The 27,511-nt window shown below is 41.7% G+C and overlaps 1 protein-coding gene across 1 annotated transcript; it reads left to right on the plus strand.

Annotated features, from left to right (window-relative positions):
• LOC311145925 (acid phosphatase type 7-like) lies at window positions 1–26,820 on the plus strand. Its single transcript, XM_084182311.1, has 14 exons — window positions 1–114; window positions 1,441–1,584; window positions 4,192–4,395; window positions 4,526–4,708; window positions 6,522–6,547; window positions 7,631–7,728; window positions 16,707–16,769; window positions 17,275–17,389; window positions 17,584–17,697; window positions 18,643–18,709; window positions 23,758–23,825; window positions 23,922–23,993; window positions 25,410–25,547; window positions 25,709–26,820. The coding sequence occupies exons 2-14, from the start codon at window positions 1,473–1,475 to the stop codon at window positions 25,772–25,774; spliced, it is 1,326 nt and encodes a 441-aa protein (XP_084038437.1). The 5' UTR covers window positions 1–114; window positions 1,441–1,472; the 3' UTR covers window positions 25,775–26,820.
• Window positions 26,821–27,511: the final 691 nt, after the last annotated feature.

Consider the following 27,511-nt stretch of genomic DNA (forward strand, 5'->3'; position numbering starts at 1 on the left):
GCATTTTGCAACCGCTTGAAGTAATGATTACACACTAGCTGGGTAAACTGGCGTTACCCACAATTCTTCGTTGGCACATTGTTGTTATTTTGAATAATGACGTAGCCAGAAAAGGTGAGGGCAAGTTTGTCTGTCTAGCTAATGTTTTTTGCGCATTTATATTTATAGGAAGCTAATGTAAGCTTGCAATTATCACGATACATATCTCTCTTACAGTTATCAGCCAGTAAATCCGGCATTGCAGTTAGCATTTGCTGCTGTCTGCTAGCCGCGTCAGCTGTTAGCAGCAGTAGCACAGCTGACAAAGAGCTCGAGACAGCAGTAGAATGTGGAAGGATAGCTAACGTTACAGATGATGAGCACATATAACGTTGTTTGTAATAACACTTCCTCGAACTAACTTACTGTACTAGCTAGCTTGCTAATGCTGCAATCACCTACGTGTCAGTGTTGATATACTTTCTAAGAAGTCATATTCTGATCTCATGAGGCTGGTTTTGCTATCCTTTTCATCTTGGTTTTTTTAACCCAAACGGAGCCCCGGTTCCTTTCCTGAACTATGACCAGAAACTGTGTTGGGGATTCAATAACCTCGTCCCCAGGCTATAATTGCCGAGAGAGAGAGAGAGAGAGTCGGCTGGTGGACGATATTGGGGATTCATAAATGCGCTCAATGTTCAATAGGCATACTGGATTATTGTTGTCTACCTACTAGTGTTCAACGTGTTTAGTGCATTCGATTTCAAAATATAAATCTTAATTGCTTCAAATACAGAATGAATAATCTATTTTTGATCACTTTTTTAGGTTTATCCTATTCTCATAGTAGATTGGATCTTTCACTGCTTCACTCTAAAATACTATTTTAAAAGAGAATCATAGTTCACATTTTTAATAGCATGTTAAGGCTTCTTGTATACTTTTATGCAGGAGGCAATCATAACGTGATACAGTTCTCATCAGCTAGAAAGCCAATGCAAGAACAGATTAACTCAAAGCAAATGACTTGTACTTTAAATGAGCACACATCTACAATCACAAACAACATCAGCTGCTTTTATTGACTCATCATGCCTTGCCACACTGCATTTGCTGACTTCACAGGTTTGGCTGCTGTTTCATCAGTTTGGTCAACTGATTCTGATTTCCTCATCAGAGACACACTGACTGATTGACTGTGTGCAGTACACTAGCACTACTGTAGAATAATATGTATCTGGCACAGTTTTCTGTAGCCTAATTGAGACCATTTGTATCCTGAAAGGCTGGGTTTCATTGAAGGGAAGCATAGTCTAGTGAGTTTAACTAGCCTACATGTTTTAATTGACATCATGTGACATTGTATGAGAGGGCAACACAAGTCATGGGACTGCAGACACAGCAGTAGATTACCGGTATCCATGTCCTACTGTGTGCATTTCACCTCTCCTTTTCCCTCAGGACTGTGCAGGAGTAGACCAGACAGAGCAAAGATGGTGTCTGTTGTTGGTGCTGTGTTCGTTGCGCTGAGCTTGGCACCCCTGCTAGTGCTTGGTGTTCCTCCCATTGGAACCCAGCCTGAGCAGGTGCACATTTCCTATCCAGGTAGGTCTTTGGTCTGTTTCCATGAATCTTGAATATTTAAAAAAATATACAGTACCAGTCAAAAGTTTGGACACACCTACTCATTCAAGGGTTTTTCTTTATTTTTACTATTTTTTACATTGTAGAATGATAGTGAAGACATCAAAACTATGAAATAACACATGGAATCATGTAGTAACCAAAAACGTGTTAAACAAATCAAAATATATTTGATATTCTTCAAATAGCCACCCTTTGCCTTGATGACAGCTTTGCACACTCTTGGCATTCTCTCATCCAGCTTCACCTGGAATGTTTTTCCAACAGTCTTGAAGGAGTTCCCACATATGCTGAGCACTTGTTGGCTTCTTTTCCTTCACTCCGCCGTCCGACTCATCCCAAACCATCTCAATTGGGTTGAGGTCGAGGGATTGTGGAGGCCAGGTCATATGATGCAGCACTCCATCACTCTCCTTCTTGGTAAATAGCCCTTACACAGCCTGGAGGTGTGTTGGGTCATTGTCCTGTTGAAAAACAAATAAGCCTAAACCAGATGGGATGGCGTATCGCTGCAGAATGCTGTGGTAGCCATGCTGGTTAAGTGTGCCTTGAATTCTAAATAAATCACAGACTGTGTCAACAGCAAAGCACCATAACACCTCCTCCTCCATGCTTTACGGTGGGAACTACACATGCGGAGATCATCCGTTCACCCACACCGCGTCTCACAAAGACGCAATGGTTTGAACAAAAAATCTCAAATTTGGACTCCAGACCAAAGGACACATTTCCACCGGTCTAATGTCCATTGCTCATGTTTCTTTGCTCAAGCAGGTCTCTTCTTCTTACTGGTGTCCTTTAGTAGTGGTTTCTTTGCAGCAATTTGACCATGAAGGCCTGATTCACACAGTCCCCTCTGAACAGTTGATGTTGAGATGTGTCTGTTACTTGAACTCTGTGAAGCATTTATTTGGGCTGCAATTTCTGAGGCTGATAACTAATGAACTTATCCTCTGCAGCAGAGGTAACTCTGGGTCTTCCATTCCTGTGGCGGTCCTCATGAGAGCCAGTTTCATCATAGCGCTTGATTGTTTTTGCGACTGCACTTGAAGAAACTTTCAAAGTTCTTGAAATGTTCTGTATTGACTGACCTTCATGTCTTAAAGTAATGATGGACTGTTGTTTCTCTTTGCTTATTTGAGCTGTTCTTGCCATAATATGGACTTGGTCTTTTACCAAATAGGGCTCTCTTCTGTATACCCACCCTACCTTGTCACAACGCAACTGATTGGCTCAAACGCATTAAGGAAAGAAAGAAATTCCACCAATTAACTTTCAAGAAGGAACACCTTTCAATTGAAATGCATTCCAGGTGACTACCTCATGAAGCTGGTTGAGAGAATGCCAAGAGTGTGCAAAGCTGTCATCAAGGCAAAGGGTGGCTACTTTGAAGAATCTCAAATTTAAAATATATTGATTCCATATGTATTATTTCATAGTTTTGTTTTCTTCACTATTATTCTACAATGTAGAAAATAGTGAAAATAAAGAAAAACCCTTGAATGAGTAGGTGTGTCCAAACTTTTGACTGGTAGTGTATATATGTCCAGGCTTTAACCTGGGGGGAGGTGTATGGATGTGGTATGTAGACACGTGAGCAACTGCTGCCCCTCATGATGAGTTCAGATTTGTTTGTGTCCCCCATACAAAGTTGCCCATTCCTGGTCTAAAGGCTTGATTCTGTCGACAAACTCGAGTCACGGTTCATTCAGATCAAATGGTCAAGAGACCGGAGAGTGAAGGGCAGTGCCTGTTGCGCACCGCACATCACCCACCTTGAATCTGAGCAGAAGCAATCAGCATTTTAAAACTATTTAACCATAAACGTAGTTGATTAAAACCTGGACGTTTTATGCCATTTTATGAAGCATGTCTTACCTTGTTTCAAAGTAGCCTAGCCAAAATACGACCATAGACATTTTGAGGAAATTATTTTATAAACATTGAAATCAGCATTTCTCATGTTCTGTTGGTTTTCAAATCAACTTTATTTTATTGTCCAGCAGCCAAAGGCATAATCCTAGTCATATTAGTAACCCTTACTAGTTGATGCTTCTTTAGATCTCCCCTCTTTCTTAGTTTTTGAACTGATATTTTCATCTATGTCACATGAAAGCACTTGTGCGTGTGGTACGCTTTTGAAAACAGTGTTTTCCCACTAACTGCATTTTGGAACATTTGCACGTAGCTTACAACTATGTGCACATTGTTGAGCTTATAATATGAAGAAATAAAACATTATCAACATTTTAAGCTAAATGGTCTGATCTGTTGCATCAGCCTCATTACTTAAAAAATAAAGTAATCTGCAGTGCTTGTATGAATTTTGGATCTGTCGTCCCAGAACTGTCCCAGAGTCTGTTTTGAACCTTATACATATTTTGTATCATCCCAGGGGCAATGGAACACCCTTAATTTCGAGCCCAGGAGATAATTATTTTATAAAGACATAACGTTTCTCCCAGCTTACGTAAGTGGATCAGTAAGTATCCAGGGCAGTAACTCTCTCCAGGTGGGCAGGGTGAGCAGCCTGATCTGGCTGGATAACTATGGCACTTTTCTCCCCAGGGTTCCCTGGCTCTATGGAGATCACCTGGACCACCTTCAATGAGACGGAGGAGAGCACCGTGGAGTACGGCCTGTGGGGCGGACGGCTGTTTGAGCTGACCGCCAAGGGCAACGCTACTTTGTTTGTGGATGGAGGATCAGAGGGGAGGAAGATGTACATCCACAGGGTCACTCTCACTGACCTGAGATCTGCCTCTGTTTATGGTAGGTTTCCATGTTAATAGAACTAGCATGATGGATTTAGGCTATGTCTGTTGCCTGTCACATTCGGTCTATGGCCTGTCATCATCATAGTATTTATAGGACAAGGTTTTCTTCCCGGTGTTGACTGCAGTGTACCACTGTGGCAGTGAGGCTGGCTGGAGTGATGTGTTCTCCTTTACTGCTCTGAATGAGAGCACTAGCTGGAGTCCCAGGTTTGCCATCTATGGGGACATGGGCAATGAGAACCCTCAGTCTCTGGCCAGACTGCAAAAGGAGACCCAGGTCGGGACGTATGATGTCATCCTACACGTCGGTAAGTGGTTAAACTCCCAACTGATTGTCTTAAGTGAATGACCTTATCAATGTCGACAGTTGTTGATCCAAACTACAGAATAACTTGAATCACAGTGGTACAGTTGAAGTCGGAAGTTTACATACACTTAGGTTGGAGTCATTAAAACTTGTTTTTCAACCACTCCACAAATTTCTTGTTAACAAACTATAGTTTTGGCAAGTCGGTTAGGACATCTACTTTGTGCATGACACAAGTCATTTTTCCAACAATTGTTTACACACAGATTATTTCACTTATAATTAACTGTATCACAATTCCAGTGGGTCAGAAGTTTACATACACTAAGTTGAATGTGCCTTTAAACAGCTTGGAAATTCCAGAAAATTATGTCATGGCTTTAGAAGCTTCTGATAGGCTAATTGACATCATTTGAGTCAATTGGAGGTGTACCTGTGGATGTATTTCAAGGCCTACCTTCAAACTCAGTGCCTCTTTGCTTGACATCATGGGAAAATCAAAATAAATCAGCCAAGACCTCAGGAAAAAAAGTGTAGACCTCCACAAGTCTGGTTTATCCTTGGGAGCAATTTCCAAATGCCTGAAAGTACCACGTTCATCTGTACAAACAATAGTATGAAAGTATAAACACCATGGGACCACGCAGCCGTCATACCGCTCAGGAAGGAGACGCGTTCTGTCTCCTAGAGATGAACATACTTTGGTGCGAAAAGTGCAAATCAATCCCAGAACAACAGCAAAGGACCTTGTGAAGATGCTGGAGGAAACGGGTACAAAAGTATCTATATCCACAGTAAAACGAGTCCTATATCGACATAACCTGAAAGGCCGCTCAGCAATGAAGAAGCCACTGCTCCGAAACCGCCATAAAAAAGCCAGACTACGGTTTGCAACTGCACATGGGGACAAAGATCGTACTTTTTGGAGAAATGTCCTCTGGTCTGATGAAACAAAAATAGAACTGTTTGGCCATAATGACCATCGTTATGTTTGGAGGAAAAAGGGGAATCTTGCAAGCCGAAGAACACCATCCCAACAGTGAAGCACGGGGGTGGCAGCATCATGCTGTGGGGGTGCTTTGCTGCAGGAGGGACTGGTGCACTTCAGAAAATAGATGGCATCATGAGGAAGGAAAATGATGTGGATATATTGAATCAACATCTCAATACATCAGTCAGGAAGTTAAAGCTTGGTTGCAAATGGGTCTTCCAAATAGACAATGACCCTAAGCATACTTCCAAAGTTGTGGCAAAATGGCTTAAGGACAACAAAGTCAAGGTATTGGAGTGGCCATCACAAAGCCCTGACCTCAATCCTATAGAAAATGTGTGGGCAGAACTGAAAAGGCGTGTGCGAGCAAGGAGGCTTACAAACCTGACTCAGTTACACCAGCTCTGTCAGGAGGAATGGGCCAAAATTCACCCAATTTATTGTGGGAAGCTTGTGGAAGGCTACCTGAAACGTTTGACCTAAGTTAAACAATTGAAAGGCAATGCTATCAAATACTAATTGAGTGTATGTAAACTTCTGACCCACTGGGAATGTGATGAATGAAGTAAAATATTAAATAAAACTATTATTCTGACATTTCACATTCTTAAAATAAAGTGGTGATCCTAACTGACCTAAAACAGGGAATTTTTACTTGGATTAAATGTCAGGAATTGTAAAAAACAGAGTTTAATTTTATTTGGCTAAGGTGTATGTAAACTTCCGACTTCAACTGTATATAATTGTGGTTTACTTTGGGTGAAATATGGAGCACACGTTGGAGAAATGATGCATGACCAATATGTGGTTTTGTGTTTTCTAGGGGACTTTGCATATGACATGCATGAGGTAAAATATATCTAAATATTTTTGTTTTCTGTACACACACATGTCCATCACTGGCAGTTGGTAGAATGATACACATATCATTTATGTTAAGGACTTTCTCATGAGATTTCCATGAAGTTAAACTATTGGCATAAGGGGGTACACTCAAAGCTTATGGTACCCTCAGGGTAAGATATGAAAGTAGACTATGTCATCATGAGCCTAGACCTCTTAAGCCCATCTGGGTGTCTGGCTAGATCCATGATGACAGATGAGATATAGCCACTCTAACCCTGCTCAGTCTTATCCCTAGCGTCCCATTACTATTCATCAGCAGATCATGCCTGGGCCATGGTTAAGACACGCTGCTGTAATGAACTGCATAGCTGTGAAATGCCTTAATCATGTGCTGAAAGACTGGAATTAGGGGCATAACACTGAAGTAACCAATGAAGTACAGCAGCAGGGCTCTATTCAGCCGAGACAACTAGCTAATGTAGACAGAGGCCATGTTTCCCTGAACCTAACTGGCCAGTCTCACTGCGCCCTTCATAAATACTATGACATATATTAATCACCAATGGCATACATCAGCGGCTGCCGTTTCCCTAAAATTAATTAGCAATGTTGGTTATGTTGTTCCATTTATACTTTTCTCAAATATGTAGAAAAATGCTGGACATTATGAGCAGACAACCATAAAAATTAATCGCCGTAATTCATGCTGAGTTTGAGCTGGAATGTCTAACTGTGTCTAAATGTCTAACTGTTCCGTGGCTTCCTTGATATTATAAATAGAAATTCTTTCTGAAAGCTCATTAAGGGCAATGGGAAGATTACCATGCCATCCACCACAGTGTGTTCATAAGCTCAATTGCCACCATTAGAATAGTTGTGAAATCAATGGTTCTAGTTTCATTGGGGTTTCGTTTGGTATGCAAATAGTTCATTCCTGAAGCTGTCTGGAAAATGTATTTACAGAACTTTGGCTTTAGATCATTTAATGTGCTTTTTACTTTGATCCTGTCAGCCTTATTATATCAGGCTTCATTAGCACTAAAACTGTGTTATGCTGTGGTAAATGACTAAATCAAATTGTTTCAGGACAACGGCAGGATTGGAGATGAGTTCATGCGTCAGATCCAGTCCATAGCTGCCTATGTGCCCTATATGACCTGTCCTGGGAACCACGAGGCTGAATAGTGAGTAGGACCTTATCATGACCCCCTTTACTTAATTCTCTCTATCTCTCTCTCTCTCTCTCTCTCTCTCTCTCTCTCTCTCTCTCTCTCTCTCTCTCTCTGTCTCTCTCTGTCTCTGTCTCTCTCTCTGTCTGTCTGTCATGAGTAGAACTGTATGACCCCCCCTTTAATTATTTACTTCTCTCTGTTCCTCTCTCTCTTTCACACCCACGCACCTGCACACAGGCACCAGTCATTTAGTGTTAAACTGATTATTTAAAACTGACAGTGTTATGAATAGTTTATAATCTTCATAAACAGTGAGTCAACATGGTAGCAGTCTGCTTTCTTTCTGCTCCCCATTAGCCAATGTTTTCTGCTCCTGGTACATATTTTGGTGCATTCTGTACAGGTCACATCTAATCAATGCTATTATTAAAGGGTTTGGTAAAAAATACTCATGCTGTATTTCATATTGGTGAGACACTGCCAGACCTCCCCAGACTTGGTATCCATAATGTGCTACTGTACTGTACTGTGAGGCAGCGGTAGAAGCTCAGAAAAACACATTTTTGGTCAGAGTGGAGCAACCACAGCTTTTCCACTATAGAAAACACTTTGGTCATCTCCGCTGTGCCATTGGAACAGATGGGAGCTATTTCAGCTTCTAAGGTCTGGAGGTGTTTCAAGAACCACCGACAACTAAACAAGTAAACCTTGTCCAAAATAAACACTGACTGCGACATAAGTTTCCTATCTTGCGTTTAGGCCAACAGAAACTACTGACAGAAACTCACTGAAATGTTGTTTTTGTTTATTTACCCCACAATTACTCTCAGACAAAGTCTAAATCAAATCAAATCAAATCAAATTTTATTGGTCACATGCGCCGAATACAACAGGTGCAGACATTACAGTGAAATGCTTACTTACAGCCCTTAACCAACAGTGCATTTATTTTAAACAAAAAAAGTAAGAATAAAACAACAACAAAAAAAGTGTTGAGAAAAAAAGAGCAGAAGTAAAATAAAGTGACAGTAGGGAGGCTATATATACAGTAAAATAAAGTGACAGTAGGGAGGCTATATATACAGGGGGGTACCGTTGCAGAGTCAATGTGCGGGGGCACCGGCTAGTTGAGGTAGTTGAGGTAATATGTACATGTGGGTAGAGTTAAAGTGACTATGCATAAATACTTAACAGAGTAGCAGCAGCGTAAAAAAGGATGGGGTGGGGGGGCAGTGCAAATAGACCGGGTAGCCATGATTAGCTGTTCAGGAGTCTTATGGCTTGGGGGTAGAAGCTGTTGAGAAGTCTTTTGGACCTAGACTTGGCACTCCGGTACCGCTTGCCGTGCGGTAGCAGAGAGAACAGTCTATGACTAGGGTGGCTGGAGTCTTTGACAATTTTGAGGGCCTTCCTCTGACACCGCCTGGTATAGAGGTCCTGGATGGCAGGAAGCTTTGCCCCAGTGATGTACTGGGCCGTACGCACTACCCTCTGTAGTGCCTTGCGGTCAGAGGTCAAGCAGTTGCCATACCAGGCGGTGATGCAACCAGTCAGGATGCTCTCGATGGTAGCTGTAGAATTTTATGAGGATCTGAGGACCCATGCCAAATCTTTTTAGTCTCCTGAGGGGGAATAGGCTTTGTCGTGCCCTCTTCACGACTGTCTTGGTGTGTTTGGACCATGATAGTTCGTTGGTGATGTGGACACCAAGGAACTTGAAGCTCTCAACCTGTTCCACTACAGCCCCGTCGATGAGAATGGGGGTGTGCTCAGTCCTCTTTTTTTTCCTGTAGTCCACAATCATCTCCTTTGTCTTGGTCACGTTGAGGGAGAGGTTGTTGTCCTGGCACCACACGGCCAGATCTCTGACCTCCTCCCTATAGGCTGTCTCATCGTTGTCGGTGATCAGGCCTACCACTGTTGTGTCGTCGGCAAACTTAATGATGGTGTTGGAGTCGTGCCTGGCCATGCAGTCATGGGTGAACAGAGAGTACAGGAGGGGACTGAGCACGCACCCCTGAGGGGCCCCCGTGTTGAGGATCAGTGTGGCAGATGTGTTGTTACCTACCCTTACCACCTGGGGGAGGCCCATCAGGAAGTCCAGGATCCAGTTGCGGAGGGAGGTGTTTAGTCCCAGGATCCTTAGCTTAGTGATGAGCTTAGAGGGCACTATGGTGTTGAATGCTGAGCTGTAGTCAATGAATAGCATTCTCACGTAGGTGTTCCTCTTGTCCAGGTGGGAAAGGGCAGTGTGGAGTGCGATAGAGATTGCATCATCTGTGGATCTGTTGGGGCGGTATGCAAATTGGAGTGGGTCTAGGGTTTCTGGGATTATGCTGTTGATGTGAGCCATGACCAGTCTTTCAAAGCACTTCATGGCTACAGATGTCAGTGCTACGGGTCGGTAGTCATTTAGGCAGGTTATCTTAGAGTTCTTGGGCACGGGGACTATGGTGGTCTGCTTGAAACATGTTGGTATTACAGACTCAGTCAGGGACATGTTGAAAATGTCAGTGAAGACACTTGCCATTTGGTCAGCACATGCTCGGAGTACACGTCCTGGTAATCCGTCTGGCCCTGCGGCCTTGTGAATGTTGACCTGCTTAAAAGTCTTACTCACATCAGCTACGGAGAGCGTGATCACATAGTCATCCGGAACAGCTGGTGCTCTCATGCATGCTTCAGTGTTGCTTGCCTCGAAGCAAGCATAGAAGTGGTTTAGCTCGTCTGGTAGGCTTGTGTCACTGGGCAGCTCGCGGCTGTGCTTCCCTTTGTAGTCTGTAATAGTTTTCAAGCCCTGCCACATCCGACGAGCGTCAGAGCCAGTGTAGTATGATTCAATCTTAGACCTGTATTGACTCTTTGCCTGTTTGATGGTTCGTCGGAGGTCATAGCGGGATTTCTTATAAGCGTCCGGGTTAGAGTCCCGTTCCTTGAAAGCGGCAGCTCTACCCTTTAGCTCAGTGCGGATGTTTCCTGTAATCCATGGCTTCTGGTTGGGGTATGTACGTACGGTCACTGTGGGGACGACATCATCGATGCACTTATTGATGAAGCCAGTGACTGATGTGGTGTACTCCTCAATGCTGTCTGAAGAATCCCGGAACATGTTCCAGTCTGTGCTAGCAAAACAGTCCTGTAGCTTAGCATCTGCGTCATCTGACCACTTTTTTATTAACCGAATCACTGGTGCTTCCTGCTTCAGTTTTTGCTTATAAGCAGGAATCAGGAGGATAGAGTTATGGTCAGATTTGCCAAATGGAGGGCGAGGGAGAGCTTTGTATGCATCTCTGTGTGTGGAGTAAAGGTGGTCTAGAGTTTTTTTTCCCTCTGGTTGCACATTTAACATGCTGGTAGAAATTAGGTAGAACGGATTTAAGTTTCCCTGCATTAAAGTCCCCGGCCACTAGGAGCGCTGCATCTGAATGAGCGTTTTCCTGTTGATTAATGGCCTTGTACAACTCATTCAGTGCAATCTTAATGCCAGCATTGGTTTGTGGTGGTAGATAGACAGCTATGAAAAATATAGATGAAAACTCTCTTGGTAAATAGTGTGGTCTACAGCTTATCATAAGATACTCTACTGGGCTGTAATATTGTTTCTATGCAGTTCAGAAAAAAACAGGCAACTGTATATTATTGACCAATATTAGTTTAAATACTCCACTCTCATCATGCTCAGTGCAACCCTGTCCATGATGGACAACCTAGATGCCCCCTGGATATTGGAGTGAGTTCCAGAGCTTTAGTCCTGGGGATCTTGGTCTAGGTTGTAAGGTCAGTGAGAGATCTGCTTAAAAATGGCAGGGATTTAAAGGCTCAGCCATTCAGTGTCATATCCTATACCGTGTGTGTCTGTGTCAAATAAAATGGTATTTGTCACATGCTTTGTAAACAACAGGTGTAGATTAACGAGTCCTTTTCCAACAATGCAGAGATAAAGATAATATATATGTACACTACCAGTCAAGTTTGGACACACCTACTCATTCAAGGGTTTTTCTTTATTTTTAATATTTTGTACATTGTAGAATAATAGTGAAGACATCAAAACTATGAAATAGCACATATGGAATCATGTAGTAACCAAAAAAGTGTTAAACAAAATATATTTTATATTTGAGATTCTTCAAATAGCCACCCTTTGCCTTGATGACAGCTTTGCACACTCTTGGCATTCTGAGAGCTTCATGAGGTAGTCACCTGGAATGCATTTCAATTAACAGCTGTCCCTTATTTGCAACTCTGCCTAGAAGGTCAGCATCCCGGAGTCGCCTCTTCACTGTTGACGTTGAGACTGGTGTTTTGTGGGTACTATTTAATGAAGCTGCCAGTTGAGGACCTGTGAGGCGTCTGTTTTTCAAACTAGACACTCTAATGTATTTGTCCTCTTGCTCAGTTGTGCACTGGGGCCTCCCACTCCTCTGTCTATTCCGGTTAGAGCCAGTTTGCGCTGTTCCATGAAGGGAGTAGTGCACAGCGCTGTACGAGATATTCAGTTTCTTGGCAATTTCTTGCATGGAATAGCCTTCATTTCTCAGAACAAGAATAGACTGACAAGTTTCAGAAGAAAGTTATTTGTTTCTGGCCATTTTGAGCCTGTAATCGAACCCACAATTGCTGATACTCCAGATACTCAACTAGTCTCAAGAAGGCCAGTTTTATTGGACATTTCTAAGTGACCCCAAACTTTTGAACGGTAGTGTGTGTGTGTGTGTGTGTGTGTGTGTGTGTGTGTGTGTGTGTGTATTTTATTTTTTATTTTTTACCCCAAAACCAACTGAGTAAAAGCAGGGGTGAAAGTAGATGTAATTTATTTAAACATTTTATTATGGGCCTAATCATAGAATTACATATAGAATCCCTATTAATTAAATTAATATAGAATCTCTATTAATTTAATAGGATCTCTGTGGGCCTAGTAGTAAAGATTTGTCATTTAACTTAACAAAAATGTTTTAACTTTTAATATGGCATAGACACAACCAGTCATGATGTTTTCATCTGATTGTCAAATAATCAAAGGCTCATGTAGGCTACCCGCGCACATTCTCCCACTCACAAATTAATTCCAGCTATTTGCATCTGCCATTTGATGAATGTAAAGCAAATTTTAGTGATCATCATTATGCCTACATTTTCTGACTGAATTGATGAGTGTGCTGCTGTCTGCGTGCTTTAGTCTCGGCCATTAATCTCTGCCTTCGAAAAATGTCAGTGTTCTCCTCTAACCACACAGCATTCTGGAGTGTGTACTGTATACCACCTGTTTTCAAGTCCATTCACTCATTTTTCATGCAGCTAATATCATTATAAATAATATTGTAAAAGCCTACAGTTTTCTTCACATTTTGTTTTAAATATTGTGATAGGCTCATATTTTATTGGTACGGCGTACCCCCACTACTTATTTTGCCAGGATTCCGTAAGGGACCGTACTGGTTTACTTTCACCCCTGATAAAAGCAATTGAGCCGGGCTGACCACAAGAGTCCTCAGCATTCCAGCTGCATGAGGCCAGCATTTCCACGTGAGACGCTAAGGCCCCAGTCAAGAGCGCCTTTGTTCCCCCACACAATCTATGGATCACTGGCCCATCGGAGGCAATAGGAAGTGACTGTTGCCATTTCAAACAATGAGCCATGACGTGAGTTGGTGATGTTCAGACAGCAATTGTTCCTTTAAGGTTTCAAAAAGGCTGGATTAGGTGGGCATCTTGTAGCTCACACTCCTCAGTGAAATGAAAGGGCAGATCTGATTTGTCAGTATGTGTGGTTTCTAAACAGTTTACCTGGGGGGGGGAAAGTCCTGTTGATTAGGATTATGAATCAGTCCATCCACATTGCATTTGACAAGGTTTAAGCTGGAACATTTCCCCTCAAATTTGTATCTTGCTATTATTTTATTGGAAAAGAAAGCACACAAGGGAAACAGCCTGTCTAGTTACAAACTATGACTCATAGTTTGTCATGGGGACACAATGTAAATTAATGACACATAAGAATATTTAATTGAGCTGATCAGATTTTCCACTGTGTAGAGGAGAAAAAATAAAGAATTCTGAGCTACTGTTCTAGGAAGTTCTAATAATTCCCCTTTAGACATGCACATATATCATTCAGTATACCAAAACACATATTATTTGACCAAATAGAAGTGCTTTTATTACCCCTGTTCTATTTCCATTGTCCAGGGTCTCCTAAAATGTATATTGTTTTATGTATGAGGAAAGAGGTGGCCGTCCCATAAGGAGATCTTGGATCTGGTGTCCATCCAACAGACAGTCAGCTGCTTCCCTGCCTAGCCACCACAAGATGGGGGCATTAACCCATGACCATGCTCCAGACTAAGTAGCTTTGACTCAGACGTGCTGCTGCTCACAGCATCTCCCAGTTCTGCATACTGCTGCACATACTGTGGATCCCTTTCTCAACCACTCAGAATGGTTTGTGATTAATCAAGTGTGTTACGGCATAAAAAGGATTATGTCTGTTGCAAATGGTGGACCGGTCAATTGTAACAGACCGTTCAATCACCAATTATTGAGTTATCATAGCTTTGACTTTGACCATGTAATCTTGACCCCAAGGTCAATTTATGCCATTAACTAGAGATTCTCTATGATCCTGACCTTTCCTTTTAATCTCTGACCTGAACGGTCTCTATTTACCTAACTTTGCATGAACCCTGTCGTCTGACCTCCAGCATCCATACTCACTCAGGTGGACCGCTCTGTCCCTGTCTGCCTCTTACAAAAGCCAGGAGAGCTATCAGACTCCCCCATCACTTCACCACATACCTTACTGGGTCGTTCCACCATTTCTGTGCCTTTTTGAGAAGTGTAACTTGGTAAAAATAAACTTTGGATTTCACCTCATTTTAACATTCTGTCATAAAGAGCATATATTCAACTTCATAAAAAAACATGTTTTCCCATCTCAAGAGGTTAAATAAAAAAACGACTATAGTAAGTGCCTATTAAGTGCCAAATAAAGTAACAGAGTTGACCGTAACAGGGTTGACGATTTCATCTGAAATCAGCCATAAATCCCCTTGTGACGGGGGAATGGAATCTTGTTGTGTGCGACAGGGATGGGCAATTGAATGCAAGCTTCACAAAAAAATGAAATTGTTAAAACATTTCTAGTCTATCTATGGGTAACAAGGTTAACGTGTTATGCTTGACCCGCTCAGTTTTCCACCTCAAAACACCAGTAAATTGCCAAAAAGAGTCACATGCTTTTACACTATGGTTTGACTATTATTATTTTTTAGCGAGCGTTCAGTTCACATAACAGGGTTGACATTAAAATGAGGGAGAGATGTAAATGAATCACTAATCACATGAAATAAATAATCTTCATAAATGACTTTGTGAAAGCAACAAAAATAACTAGGGCTTCACAATGATGGTGAAACTACTGAGAAATGTTCGGGTTCAGTGGGTTAAAATCTTCCTAGACGGAGGGATATTCCAAATAAACACTTTAACAAGTCTTTTCATATAACAAATCAGATTTATTGAATTCTCCATGCGGTCTATATTAAAGGGCACTTTATTTAATATACTTTTAACAGGCTTTTAAAATTAAATATTGGTGCACAATTTCTTCTTAAATTATCAAAGGGACGCAAAAGACACATTTTGTGGAATGACCCTACTGCTTTAACTGGAAGGAAGATTGGCTCCCAGTTTTATTGGTGAAATTAAAATCTGTAAACCCATAAAAACAGCTAGCTTTTGGCTTGGCCTGCTGTCGTTAGTGACAGTCTTCCTAGAAAGGCTTTGCACAGGTTTGGCCAATTGAAATATTTAGGGAATGGCACGTGTTTGGGTGGGTGGATAGCACGCCTGCGACTGGTGCTCTCCAAGGCACAGGTCTAGGTTTGGGTCTTTCATTATGGGAACCGGTTCGGTCTGTGTGTGTCCCGGTCTGGTGGTTCTGGCACTATAGTATTGATAAATTACCATCGGTAGAAGTGGTGGCGGCGTTGTAGGAAATACAGTTTGGTCGTATCCTGTCCTGTCTGTAGAGGTGACCACTGACAGACCTTGGCTGTAGTAGGGGACTAGTGTAGTGTTTCTGTGGATGGATGTCTGATAAATGGCTGTATTCAATGCAGGTTTAAAGCAGACGCTTTACTTCTGTAGTCAAAGTTGGCTAGATAGGGCATCTCCATGAGGAATGTGACTCAAAGCTATTGTGAGTATGGGATTGGTAGGAGGGAGAGGTAATGACCACGATTGGCTAGCAACTACAAAAATGGCAGTCTCATTGTGTAATGAATCTTTGTGGTATGTATTCTGAATAGCTGTCTAAGATTAGCTTTATGTCACAAAGTGCAAATGAACAGGTTCTAAGATCTGGGTTGAGCAGGCGGTGTGAAAACAGAGACCAGTCAATGGGGTGGTTTGATTCCAGTTTAACTTTTCATCAATGCATGGTTTTACAAAAATACACTTCAGGTTTCCAATATACATCAAGTTCAATTTGTTTCAGTTCAGATTCAAGTTATTTAGCCATATAAATTATCATTTTTTCCAAACCAATGTAAAGTAATAATTTCAGTAAAATACACAAACCTAATAAACAGGAACAAAGGAAGCGACCCAGCCCCAAGGCAGGTGTCCAGGCTTCTTCAATTTCCCCATTGTTTGTTCACAAACTTATCAGCACATGCTACCAGCAACAGGGACACCATACCTCTGGACTGGATCACTTCCTGTGTCCGGCTGCCTAGAAGCAAAATAACCGTTTTTTAAAGGGAAAACAATAAACCAATTAACCAACGGCAATGCCAGCTTGGTGAAAATGTTAAACCAATTCGTCACACCTGTGACATTTACGAGTACTGACAAGGGAACCACAAGATGATAGGGGAGCAAACTAAGGTTTCTGGCACTAATTATCTCACTGAGATATTTAAGGCACCTAGATGGCACACTACAGTCCATACATCTCATTAGCCGAACCAACTCTGTTTTCACAGCAACTTCTCCAACTACAGGAACCGCTTCAGCATGCCAGGACAGACTGAGAGTCTATGGTACAGGTAAGGGAGCATCTACCACACACACTTACCTTCTACTGTATAGAAGTGGTCATTGATTAACGTAAACTCACCCCAAATGATTTAGCCAAAGAGAGGGGAGCTCTAACTAGCATCCCCTTTGGAACACTTTGGTTCAATCTGCGTGAAGGGGCCAACGGCACAAAGGAGCCATACATCCGACCTGTGGCAGGCTCATAACACACAGGACATTCTCTGAGGCAGTAAGATAATACATCCTGGACCGCAGGCCTGCTCCTCACTCCCCTGGCTAAGGAAGAGATGAGGCCCCTTCTCTCCAGCACCTGCACGGCACGCAGGACTGGGGTGATGTCTGAGGAGAGGAGACAGACAAACCCTGCCTCCAAAAGAGAGGAGGTCCCAGCCCAGCTATTTCTTTGGGGGAAATCTTTCACTATAGACGAATTAAGTGTGTCCCTGTCAGTAGTTTGTATGTATACTTTGGATGGTCAAGGCTGTTGATCTTTTGTATGCGCTCTGTCCACAGCTGGAATGTAGGATCCGCCCATATCATCTCTCTCTCCACTGAGATCTACTTCTTTCTTGATTATGGCGTGGATCTCCTCTTCAAGCAGTACGAGTGGCTTAAAAAGGACCTTGAGGTAAAGTACTTAATTTACAGTCCCAGTATTAGTGAAGCTGTTTGTCTCTGGACAACTGAACGTGGCAGTAATGCCCTTTTTTAGTATTATTTCTTGAGTAATAAACTTTGGTGTCCTAAACAGTACACACACACACACACACACACACACACACACAGCGACGTGACTCATTCTCTTGTCTGATCCTCTATCAGGATGCCAACAGGCCAGAGAACCGAGCAGAGCGCCCCTGGATCATCACTATGGGACACAGACCCATGTACTGCTCTAACAACGATAAAGACGACTGCACCCAGTTTGAGAGCTATGTATGTATGGCACAAAACACCTCACTGATTAGAGAGAAGGGGGTCAATTACATGGCTGGATGGATGATACTCTCTGTATTAGTTTTGAAATTGAATGGTATTCCTGGATTTAAGAATTACTAAATTAATTAATGTACAATTGCTTTCAGCAAGTGAACTTCAACAGCAACTAGTGTTACAGGGGTTTTAGAGTCCGAGCATCCAAAACGTCTAAGGACAATGAGTACAGTCCTCTATTAGCTACACGTGTTCTGGTCAGTCAGATATGGTGAGAAACGCAGTGTATATCACCCTGGGGCTGATGGGTCAGTGGGAAGAGATATACAGCAGTCCAGGAAAGAACAAGGCAGAGGGGGACTGAGGTAGGTGCTGAGGTGAGCTCTGCTGGCAACATGCAGAATCACCCTCCTCCTCCTGAGGGGTGTAAATCTGACCAAACCTGAGCAACAACTGGCTGACCTGCCGAACATCACCTGTACTGATCATAAGTGAAGTTTTACAAGCAGAAATAACTCTCTGTTCCCCCTCAATGCAACTATTTACTCATTACATGTTGATTGCTATTATTTTCTGACCAAGGAGGCTCTCAGTCTGTTAATATGCTTTATATTACACTTGGCACTGATGATTTACTGGACATAGCATTGATAGATATGTGAAGAACAGCTAGGCTGTGTCCCAGAGAGCTATTCTGTTACGTAAAAGCATTTACAGGGTTTGTTTCTGCTCCGTTGCTGGAGACATTAATTGCTGTGTTGCTTAAAACCTGTCAACGTCTGAGGCTACTGGCTAGTCCACATTAGCCCTGAAGCACATAGTTTCCATTCAGACCTGTTGCATTCAGCACTTGGCATGGGTAAAGAGTGACACCCTGCCATGGACATGAGGGTGATATCAGATGAGGTTTCTGATCCTAATCCCAGCATTCGCTCTGCTCTGTTTCAGGTCCGCCTCGGACGGAATGACACCAAACCACCAGCGCCAGGTCTGGAGGATCTATTGTATCTATACGGTATGGTCTGCATTTTATACAACAGAACTGTGCTGTAGTAGTTGTTACGGTCACAAATCTGTCCTCTCAGACAGACTAATGTCCCAGCACTCGGCTCGAACAGAGTAATCCAAACACATTTCCTTTATTACAACAGCAGACCGCTGCTTTGGACATCACTCAACAAACCATTATCCAAATGTTTTCCTATGTTACACTTCTCGCTTGTTGGTTGTGTTTCTTGAGTGGAACCCTTATATTTAGTGCTCTTTGATGAATAGCAAACGTGAGTAAGTAGGTAAAACATGTGAGGCATGTTCTATGGGGTTAATGAATTAAAATGGTCAAAATACACATTTTCATGGTTATATTGGATAGTACAATGAAAAGGCCTGAGGATCCCGCAGTTGCTCTTAGTCCTTTGTGTTGCAGTCCATAGTCTTTGAAGATAGGCATGGGTGGTATCCAGATTTTCAAGGGGCGCTATTTAAAAAAAGTACCAGTCAAAAGTTTTGACACCTACTCATTCCAGGGTTTTTCTTTATTTTTACTATTTTCTACATTGTAGAATAATCGTGAAGACATCAAAACTATGAAATAACACATATGGAATCATGTAGTAACCAAAAAAAGTATTAAACAAATCAAAATATATTTGAGATTCTTCAAAGTTGCCACCCTTTGCCTTGATGACAGCTTTGCACACTCTTGGCATTCTCTCAACCAGCTTCATGAGGTAGTCACCTGGAATACATTTCAATTAACAGATATGCCTTGTTAATTTGTCGAATTTCTTTCCTTAATGTGTTTGAGCCAATCAGTTGTGTTGTGACAAGATAGGGTTGGTATACAGAAGATAGCCCTATTTGGTAAAATACCAAGTCCGTATTATGGCAAGAACAGCTCAAATAAGCAAAGAGAAATGACAGTCCATCATTACTTTAAGACATGAAGGTCAATCAATCCGGAAAATTTCAAGAACTTTGAAAGTTTGTTCAACTGCTGTCGCAAAAACAATCAAGCGCTATGATGAAACTGGCTCTCATGAGGAAAGGAAGACCCAGAGTTACCTCTGCTGCAGAGGATAAGTTCATTAGAGTTAACTGCACCTCAGATTGCAGCCCAAATAAATTATTCACAGAGTTCAAGTAACAGACACATGCGTGAATCAGGCCTTCATGGTCGAATTGCTACAAAGAAACCACTACTAAAGGACACCAATAAGAAGAGACTTGCTTGGGCCAAGAAACACGAGCAATGGACATTAGACCGGTGAAAATTTGTCCTTTGGTCTGATGAGTCCAAATTTGAGATTTTTGGTTCCAACCGCCGTGTCTTTGTGAGACGCAGAGTAGGTGAACTGATTATTTCCTTATGTGTGGTTCCCACCGTGAAGCATGGAGGAGTAGGTGTGGGGGTGCTTTGCTGGTGACACTGTCTGTGATTTATTTAGAATTCAAGATACTTAACCAGCATGGCTACCACAGCATTCTGTAGCGATACGTCATCCCATCTGGTTTGCGCTTAGTGGACCTATCATTTGTTTTTTAACAGGACAATGACAAACACACCTCCAGGCTGTGTAAGGGCTATTTGACCAAGGAGAGTGATGAAGTGCTGCATCAGATGACCTGGTCTCCACAATCACCCGACCTCAACCCAATTTGAGATGGTTTGGGATGAGTCGGACGGCGGAGTGAAGGAAAAGCAGCCAACAAGTGCTCAGCATATGTGGGAACTCCTTCAAGACTGTTGGAAAAGCATTCCTCATGAAGCTGGTTGAGAGAATGCCAAGAGTGTGCAAAGCTGTCATCGAGGCAAAAGGTGGCTACTTTGAAGAATCTGAAATATAAAATATTTTGATTTGTTTAATACTTTTTTTGGTTACTACATGATTCCACATGTGTTATTTCATAGTTTTGAGGTCTTCTATTATTCTACAATGTAGAAAATAGTAAAACATATAGAAACCCTTGAATCAGTAGGTGTGTCCAAACTTTTGACTGGTACTGTGTGTGTGTATATAAAACATTTTTTTGGGGGGACGCACAAAATAATTTAGGCAACGGGGATCTTGATCCAGCCCTGAGCTGGATATAATTTATTTTTCACATCTTTGATTTTCTTATAGTTATACTTAAGCAGTGGTGTAGCACGTGCCCCCGTGAGCGGAATAAAAATTCTAACATTTTGTAAACAAATATAACACTAATATATTTATATTGGATAAGTATTCAACACTGTGAGTCAATACATGTTAGAATCACCCTTGGCAGTGATTTACCGCTGTGAGTCTTTCTGGGTAAGTCTCTAAGAGTTTTCCACACCTGGCTTGTTCAACATTTGCCTTTTCTTTTTTTTTTATTCTTCAAGCTCTGTCAAATTGGTTGTTGATCATTGCTAGACAACCATTTTCAGGTGTTGCCATGGAGTTTAAGCAGATTTAAGTCAAAACTGTAACTCAGCCACTCCAGAACCTTCACTGTCTTCTTGGTAAGCAACTCCAGTGTAGATTTGGGCTTGTTTTAGGTTATTTTCCTGCTGAAAGGTGAATTCATCGCCCAGTGTCTGGTGGAAACCTGGTTTAGTCTGCTTTTCCTCTAGGGTTTTGCCTGTGCTTAGCTCTATTCAGTTTATTTTTTTAATCCTGAATTACTCCCCAGTCCTTAACGATTACAAGCATACCCATAACGTGATGCAGCCACAACTATGCTTGAAAATGGCCCTCCTGTAGCTCAGTTGGTAGAGCATGGAGCTTGCAACGCCAGGGTTGTGTGTTCGATTCCCACGGGGGGTCAGTATGAAAAAGGTATGCACTCACTAACTGTAAGTCGCTCTGGATAAGAGCGTCTGCTAAATGACCCCCCCCCCCCCAAAAAAAAAAATATATATATATATATATATGGAGTGGTACTCGGTAATGTATTGGACTTGCCCCAAACATAACAGTTTGTATTCAGGACAAAAAGTGAATTGCTTTGCCACATTTTTTGCGGTATTAAAACTCGTTTTTCAACCACTCCACAAATGTCTTGTTAACAAACTATAGTTTTGGCAAGTCAGTTAGGACATCTACTTTGTGCATGACACAAGTAATTTTTCCAACAATTGTTTAGACAGATTATTTCACTTATAATTCACTGTATCACAATTCCACTAAGTTAGTACACTAAGTTGATTGTGCCTTTTAAACAGCTTGGAAAATTCCAGAAAATGATGTCATGGCTTTAGAAGCTTCTGATAGGCTAATTGACATCATTTGAGTCAATTGGAGGTGTACCTGTGGATGTATTTCAAGGCCTACCTTCAAACGCAGTGCCTCTTTGCTTGACATCATGGGAAAATCAAAAGAAATCAGCCAAGACCTCAGAAATTATTTTGTAGACTTCCACAAGTCTGGTTCATCCTTGGGAGCAATTTCCAAACCACTGAAGGTACCACGTTCATCTGTACCAACAATAGTATGCAAGTATAAACACCATGGGACCACGCAGCCGTCATACTGCTCAGGAAGGAGATGCGTTCTGTCTCCTAGAGATGAACATACTTTGGTGCGAAAAGTGCAAATCAATCCCAGAACAACAGCAAAGGACCTTGTGAAGATGCTGGAGGAAACAGGTACAAAAGCATCTATATCCACAGTAAAACGAGTCCTATATCGACATAACCTGAAAGGCCGCTCAGTAAGGAAGAAGCCACTGCTCCAAAACCGCCATAAAAAAGCCAGACTACGGTTTGCAACTGCACATGGGGACAATGATCGTACTTTTTGGAGAAATGTCCTCTGGTCTGATGAAACAAAAATAGAACTGTTTGGCCATAATGACCATCGTTATGTTTGGAGGAAAAAGGGGGTAGCTTGCAAGCCGAAGAACACCATCCCAACCGTGAAGCACGGGGGTGGCAGCATCATGCTGTGGGGGTGCTTTGCTGCAGAAGGGACTGGTGCACTTCACAAAATAGATGGCATCATGAGGAAGGAAAATGATGTGGATATATTGAAGCAACATCTCAAGACATCAGTCAGGAAGTTAAAGCTTGGTCGCAAATGGGTCTTCCAAATGGACAATGACCCAAAGCCTTCTTCCAAAGTTGTGGCAAAATGGCTTAAGGACAACACTCAAGGTATTGAAGTGGCCATCACAAAGCCCTGACCTCAATCCTATAGAAAATGTGGGCAGAACTGAAAAAGTGTGTGCGAGCAAAGAGGCCTACAAACCTGACTCAGTTACACCAGCTCTGTCAGGAGGAATGGGCCAAAATTCACCCAACTTATTTTGGGAAGCTTGTGGAAGGCTACCCGAAACGTTTGACCCAAGTTAAACAATTTAAAGGCAATGCTACCAAATACTCATTGAGTGTATGTAAACTTCTGACCCACTGGGAATGTGATGAAAGAAATCATTCTCTCTACTATTATTCTGACATTTCACATTCTTAAAATAAAGTGGTGATCCTAACTGACCTAAGACAGGGAATTTTTACTAGGATTAAATGTCAGGAATTGTGAAACTGAGTTTAAATGTATTTGGCTAAGGTGTATGTAAACTTCCGACTTCAACTGTATGTATGGGGTACAGCGATGAGGTAGTCATGTTAAACACTGTTATTGCACACTGAGTCCACTTATTATGTGACTTTTTAAGTACATTTTTACCCCTGAACTTATTTAGGCTTGCCATAAGAAAGGGGTTGAATATTTATTGACTCAAGACATTTCAGCTTTAAATTTTAAATTAATTTGTGAACCTTTCTAAAAATGTAATTACAATATACAGACTGTGCACCCTCAATTTGATGAATGGAAAGAGGCATCGGGTACAAAACACCTAAACATAATTCCACTTTGACATTATGGCGTATTGTAAAAAAGTCTATATTATAAATTCAGGCTGTAACACAACAATGTGGAAAAAGTCAAGGTGTGAATACTTTCGGAAGGCTTTATTTTTGGTATTGAAAATCATACCATCGGTATTTTGAAATTATACGGTATATTGCCCAAGCCTATTTGCAGGTAAGTACTGTATGAAAAGTGTCATATCAACTAATGCAAAGTATTTTTCCAGGAGTGGACCTGGAGCTGTGGGCCCATGAACACACATATGAGAGGTTGTGGCCTGTCTATGGCTACAAGGTCAGTTCCCATGTGAATAATCACTACAACACACACACTCCTTGTCCATCAGTGTTTTGTCACAGACTGAAGAGCCCTTTAATGTTCCTCTTCCAGGTCTTCAATGGGAGCATGGAACAGCCTTATGTGAACCCCAAAGCCCCAGTACATATCATCACAGGCTCTGCTGTAAGTAGACCACTGCTTTGACCTCTCTTTTTCAGTCAATGGGTGGTGTGCTGTGGTATTTAAACAGCTATTTATCTGGTGCACAATTAAATAAACTGTTTTCGTCCTTTATAAATGCTGTCAACAAAGCAGGACACTCTTGGTCATCCAACCACAAGAGTTGGTCATCCCCATATCAAACTGTTGTCAGGACAGCACCAGAGCCATAGTCCTGTTCCAAATGTCACAGAAGCCTGAGAATGAGCTTTAGGGAGGCACGTGGCTCTCCACAAACAGAACATGAACCTTTGACTGAAAACGGGACACTATCGACGATCAAAGGACTGAAGTAGCATACAGTGCTTAGTGAAAGTCTACACAGCCTTGCGCGGTATTAATATATTTTCTGCCTAAAAGTTCAATCTGGATTTTCTCATTGATCTACACAACCTACTCCACAAGTAAAAGAAAACGTATAAAACAATTCTGAATATAAATTGATTGCAAAGGTCTTCACACCCCTTGCTGAGGCACATCTAAATAAGTTTAGGAGAAAATATTTTCATAACATTTATTGAATGAGGTCCAGCTGTTTGCAAAAGTAGTGGTTCTCATGGTTTTAGTCTCTAAGGTCCCTTAGTTGGTTAATGAATGTCTAACAATGATTCAACCTCAAAGCCAACAATGAGCTTTAAATGCATGTCTGGGATACATTTTTAAACAGGCATAGATCAGGGGAGGATAAGAAATAATTCCAATTACTTTTGTGCCTAAATTAAATTTTTTAGACCATCAGGTTTGGGTTAAATACAATACAACACATCAGAGTGAAACCCTCTGTATTGTGGTGGCAGGTTATGGGTATGCTTGTTACCGGCACGGACTGGGGAGTTTGTCAGGATCAAAATAAATATGAAAGGAGCAAAGCCCAGGTAAAAAGTTAGAGGAAAACCTACCTCAGTCTTCTGAATACCTAACCCTGGGATAAAAAAAATTATACAATACAATTACACAATACAATTGAGTGGCCAAGTCTCACTCCTGACTGTTTGAAAAGCAGAGACAAGGTTTGAGTATTGCTGTCCATCAATGATTCCCAACCAAATTTACTGAGCTCGAGGAATTTCGACAGAAACAATAGATATATTGCCCTAAGGGTTGTGCAAAGTTGGTAGAATCTTATTCAAAATGAATCACAGCTCTAATTGCTGCCAAAGGTGCTTCCACCAAGTATTAACTCTGGGGTGTGAAGACCTACGCAATCAAGATCTTTGTTTTTTTATGAATGTAGAAAATGTTCTTTAGGGAGAAAAAAATCAAATGTAATCCGTTTTTTTTAATTTCACTTCAAGTCAGCAAAATGTGAACTGTGCAAGGGGTATTTAGACTTTCACTAGGCGCTGTAGGTTGGATTGTGGATATCTATGGTCTTTTCAGGGCTGCCGTGAGAATCATGATCCGTTCGTCCCTAATCCAAGGGACTGGAGTGCCTTCCGCAGTACAGATTATGGATACACCCGCATGCAGGTGCACAACACCACCCATCTGTACCTGGAGCAGGTCTCCGATGACCAGGTGAGTGGAGAGGGAAGTCCTCAGTTCTATACCTAACTATAAAGTGGATGGTCTTCTACAACCTCTTACTGATATGTAATATACTTCATGGGAAAATAAATAATTGCACTGTTCATCCAGTTTTGTTGGCTCAGTGATAAAGGAGAATGCTTCTGTTTCAGTATGGTAAGGTGATCGACAGCATCTGGGTGGTGAAGGAAAAACACGGCTTCTCAGCCTGGTTCTGAAGACCGCAAGAACCCCAGCCAATCAAATCAACATCTCTTCTCAGGAAATGCACTTTTAAACCTAATCATGGTGAACTGCACTGTTTGTTGACTGCTATCAAACCAATCATAGGAAAAGTATTATTCTCCAAATAACGGAAATCTTCTAACACAGGCCCAGCCGTGGAGGACTGTTAGTAATTAGACACACATTTTTCAAATTGGGTGTCACGTTCGTTGAGTACAGGATTGGACCAAGGTGCAGCGTGGAATGCATACATGTTTATTCACTAAGTTAACACACGACAAAACAACAAAAGCAATGTAACGTGAAGCTCACAATGGCTACACACAAACAAGAGTCAAGATCCCACAACATAGGTAGGCAAAATGGCTACCTAAGTATGATCCCCAATCAGAGATAACGATCGACAGCTGCCTCTGATTGGGAACCACACCCGGCCAACATAGATCTAAACATACTAGATCTACACATAGATATACACATTACATAGATACTCACACCCTGACCAAACCAACTAGCGAACTCTGTCAGGGCGTGACATTGGGAGGAAAAGCAAATCTTCAGATTTCAAACTGTCTGCTCATATTTATGCAGTCTGCTCATATTTATGCAGTCTACTCTCCTTTATAAATGGGTTATTCCAGAATCAAGACGAAATGAGTGAATCATCTGAGTGGGAGAGGCACAAACCTGAGGTGACAGTTATTTTATACAGTAGATCACAATCATAACTCTGTACATCTTAGTTTCATTGAAATGGACACAATGTGGTTAGTTTCCCCTGACAAATGGTTGTGAGGGGCCTACATTTTATAACCATCTACTCATATTTCATAGATCTGTATGTATCTGTTAAATGTCTAACATAAAAAATAAGTCATGTTATTGAGAATGGAACAAACAAACTGGTGTTTAAAGCACCAATAGGAAAATGCATTGACTCAGTGTAAATTGTCTTATTTTACTGTCCTGATAAGAATGGTACTTGTTTTAACAAGGCATCAGACTTTAACTATATCAATAAATCCTGTCTTTCCAAGTATCTCTGTGCCTTTTATAACTAGCATGAATAAATCCTGTGTCTCTGTCAGTTAGTTTCTCGAGAAGCGGCATGCACCCGGCAGGCCATCTCGGACAAACAATGGGCTCCTTTAACTCCGCCTGCCCTGGGTCCTCACAGGCAGACTAATGGATAGTCTGGGTAGCACCACCAGGCCATATCCTATCTGCTGCACCAAGCACGTTTTCCACTGGCCAAGACCTGGAAATATGTTTAAAAGATCAAGTCTCTCGTCATTCCATCAAGATGACTGATCCTTACTTGGCAAGTCTAAAATGCTGCAGCCTCAGTTGACTTGTCCAACTCAACAACAATCAGGAGCTGCATGCTGCCTGGGCTAGTTCCTGGCAGCCCACCAGCCCTACTCAACGTGTGTTTGAGCTAACAGACTCCAACTGTTAAAATGCAGTATACAAGAAAATAGGTACTGTACCGTAACCCATACAGTGAGGGGAAAAAAGTATTTCATCCCCTGCTGATTTTGTACGTTTGTCCACTGACAAAGACGTGATCAGTCTATAATTTTAATGGTAGGTTTATTTGAACAGTGAGAGACAGAATAACAACAAAAAAATCCAGAAAAAACAAATTTGTATAAATTGATTAGCATTTTAATGAGGGAAATAAGTATTTGACCCCTCTGCAAAACATGACTTAGTACTTGGTGGCAAAA

This window comes from Coregonus lavaretus, assembly GCF_964263955.1.
Source record: "Coregonus lavaretus genome assembly, chromosome: 18".
Lineage (NCBI taxonomy): Eukaryota > Metazoa > Chordata > Actinopteri > Salmoniformes > Salmonidae > Coregonus > Coregonus lavaretus.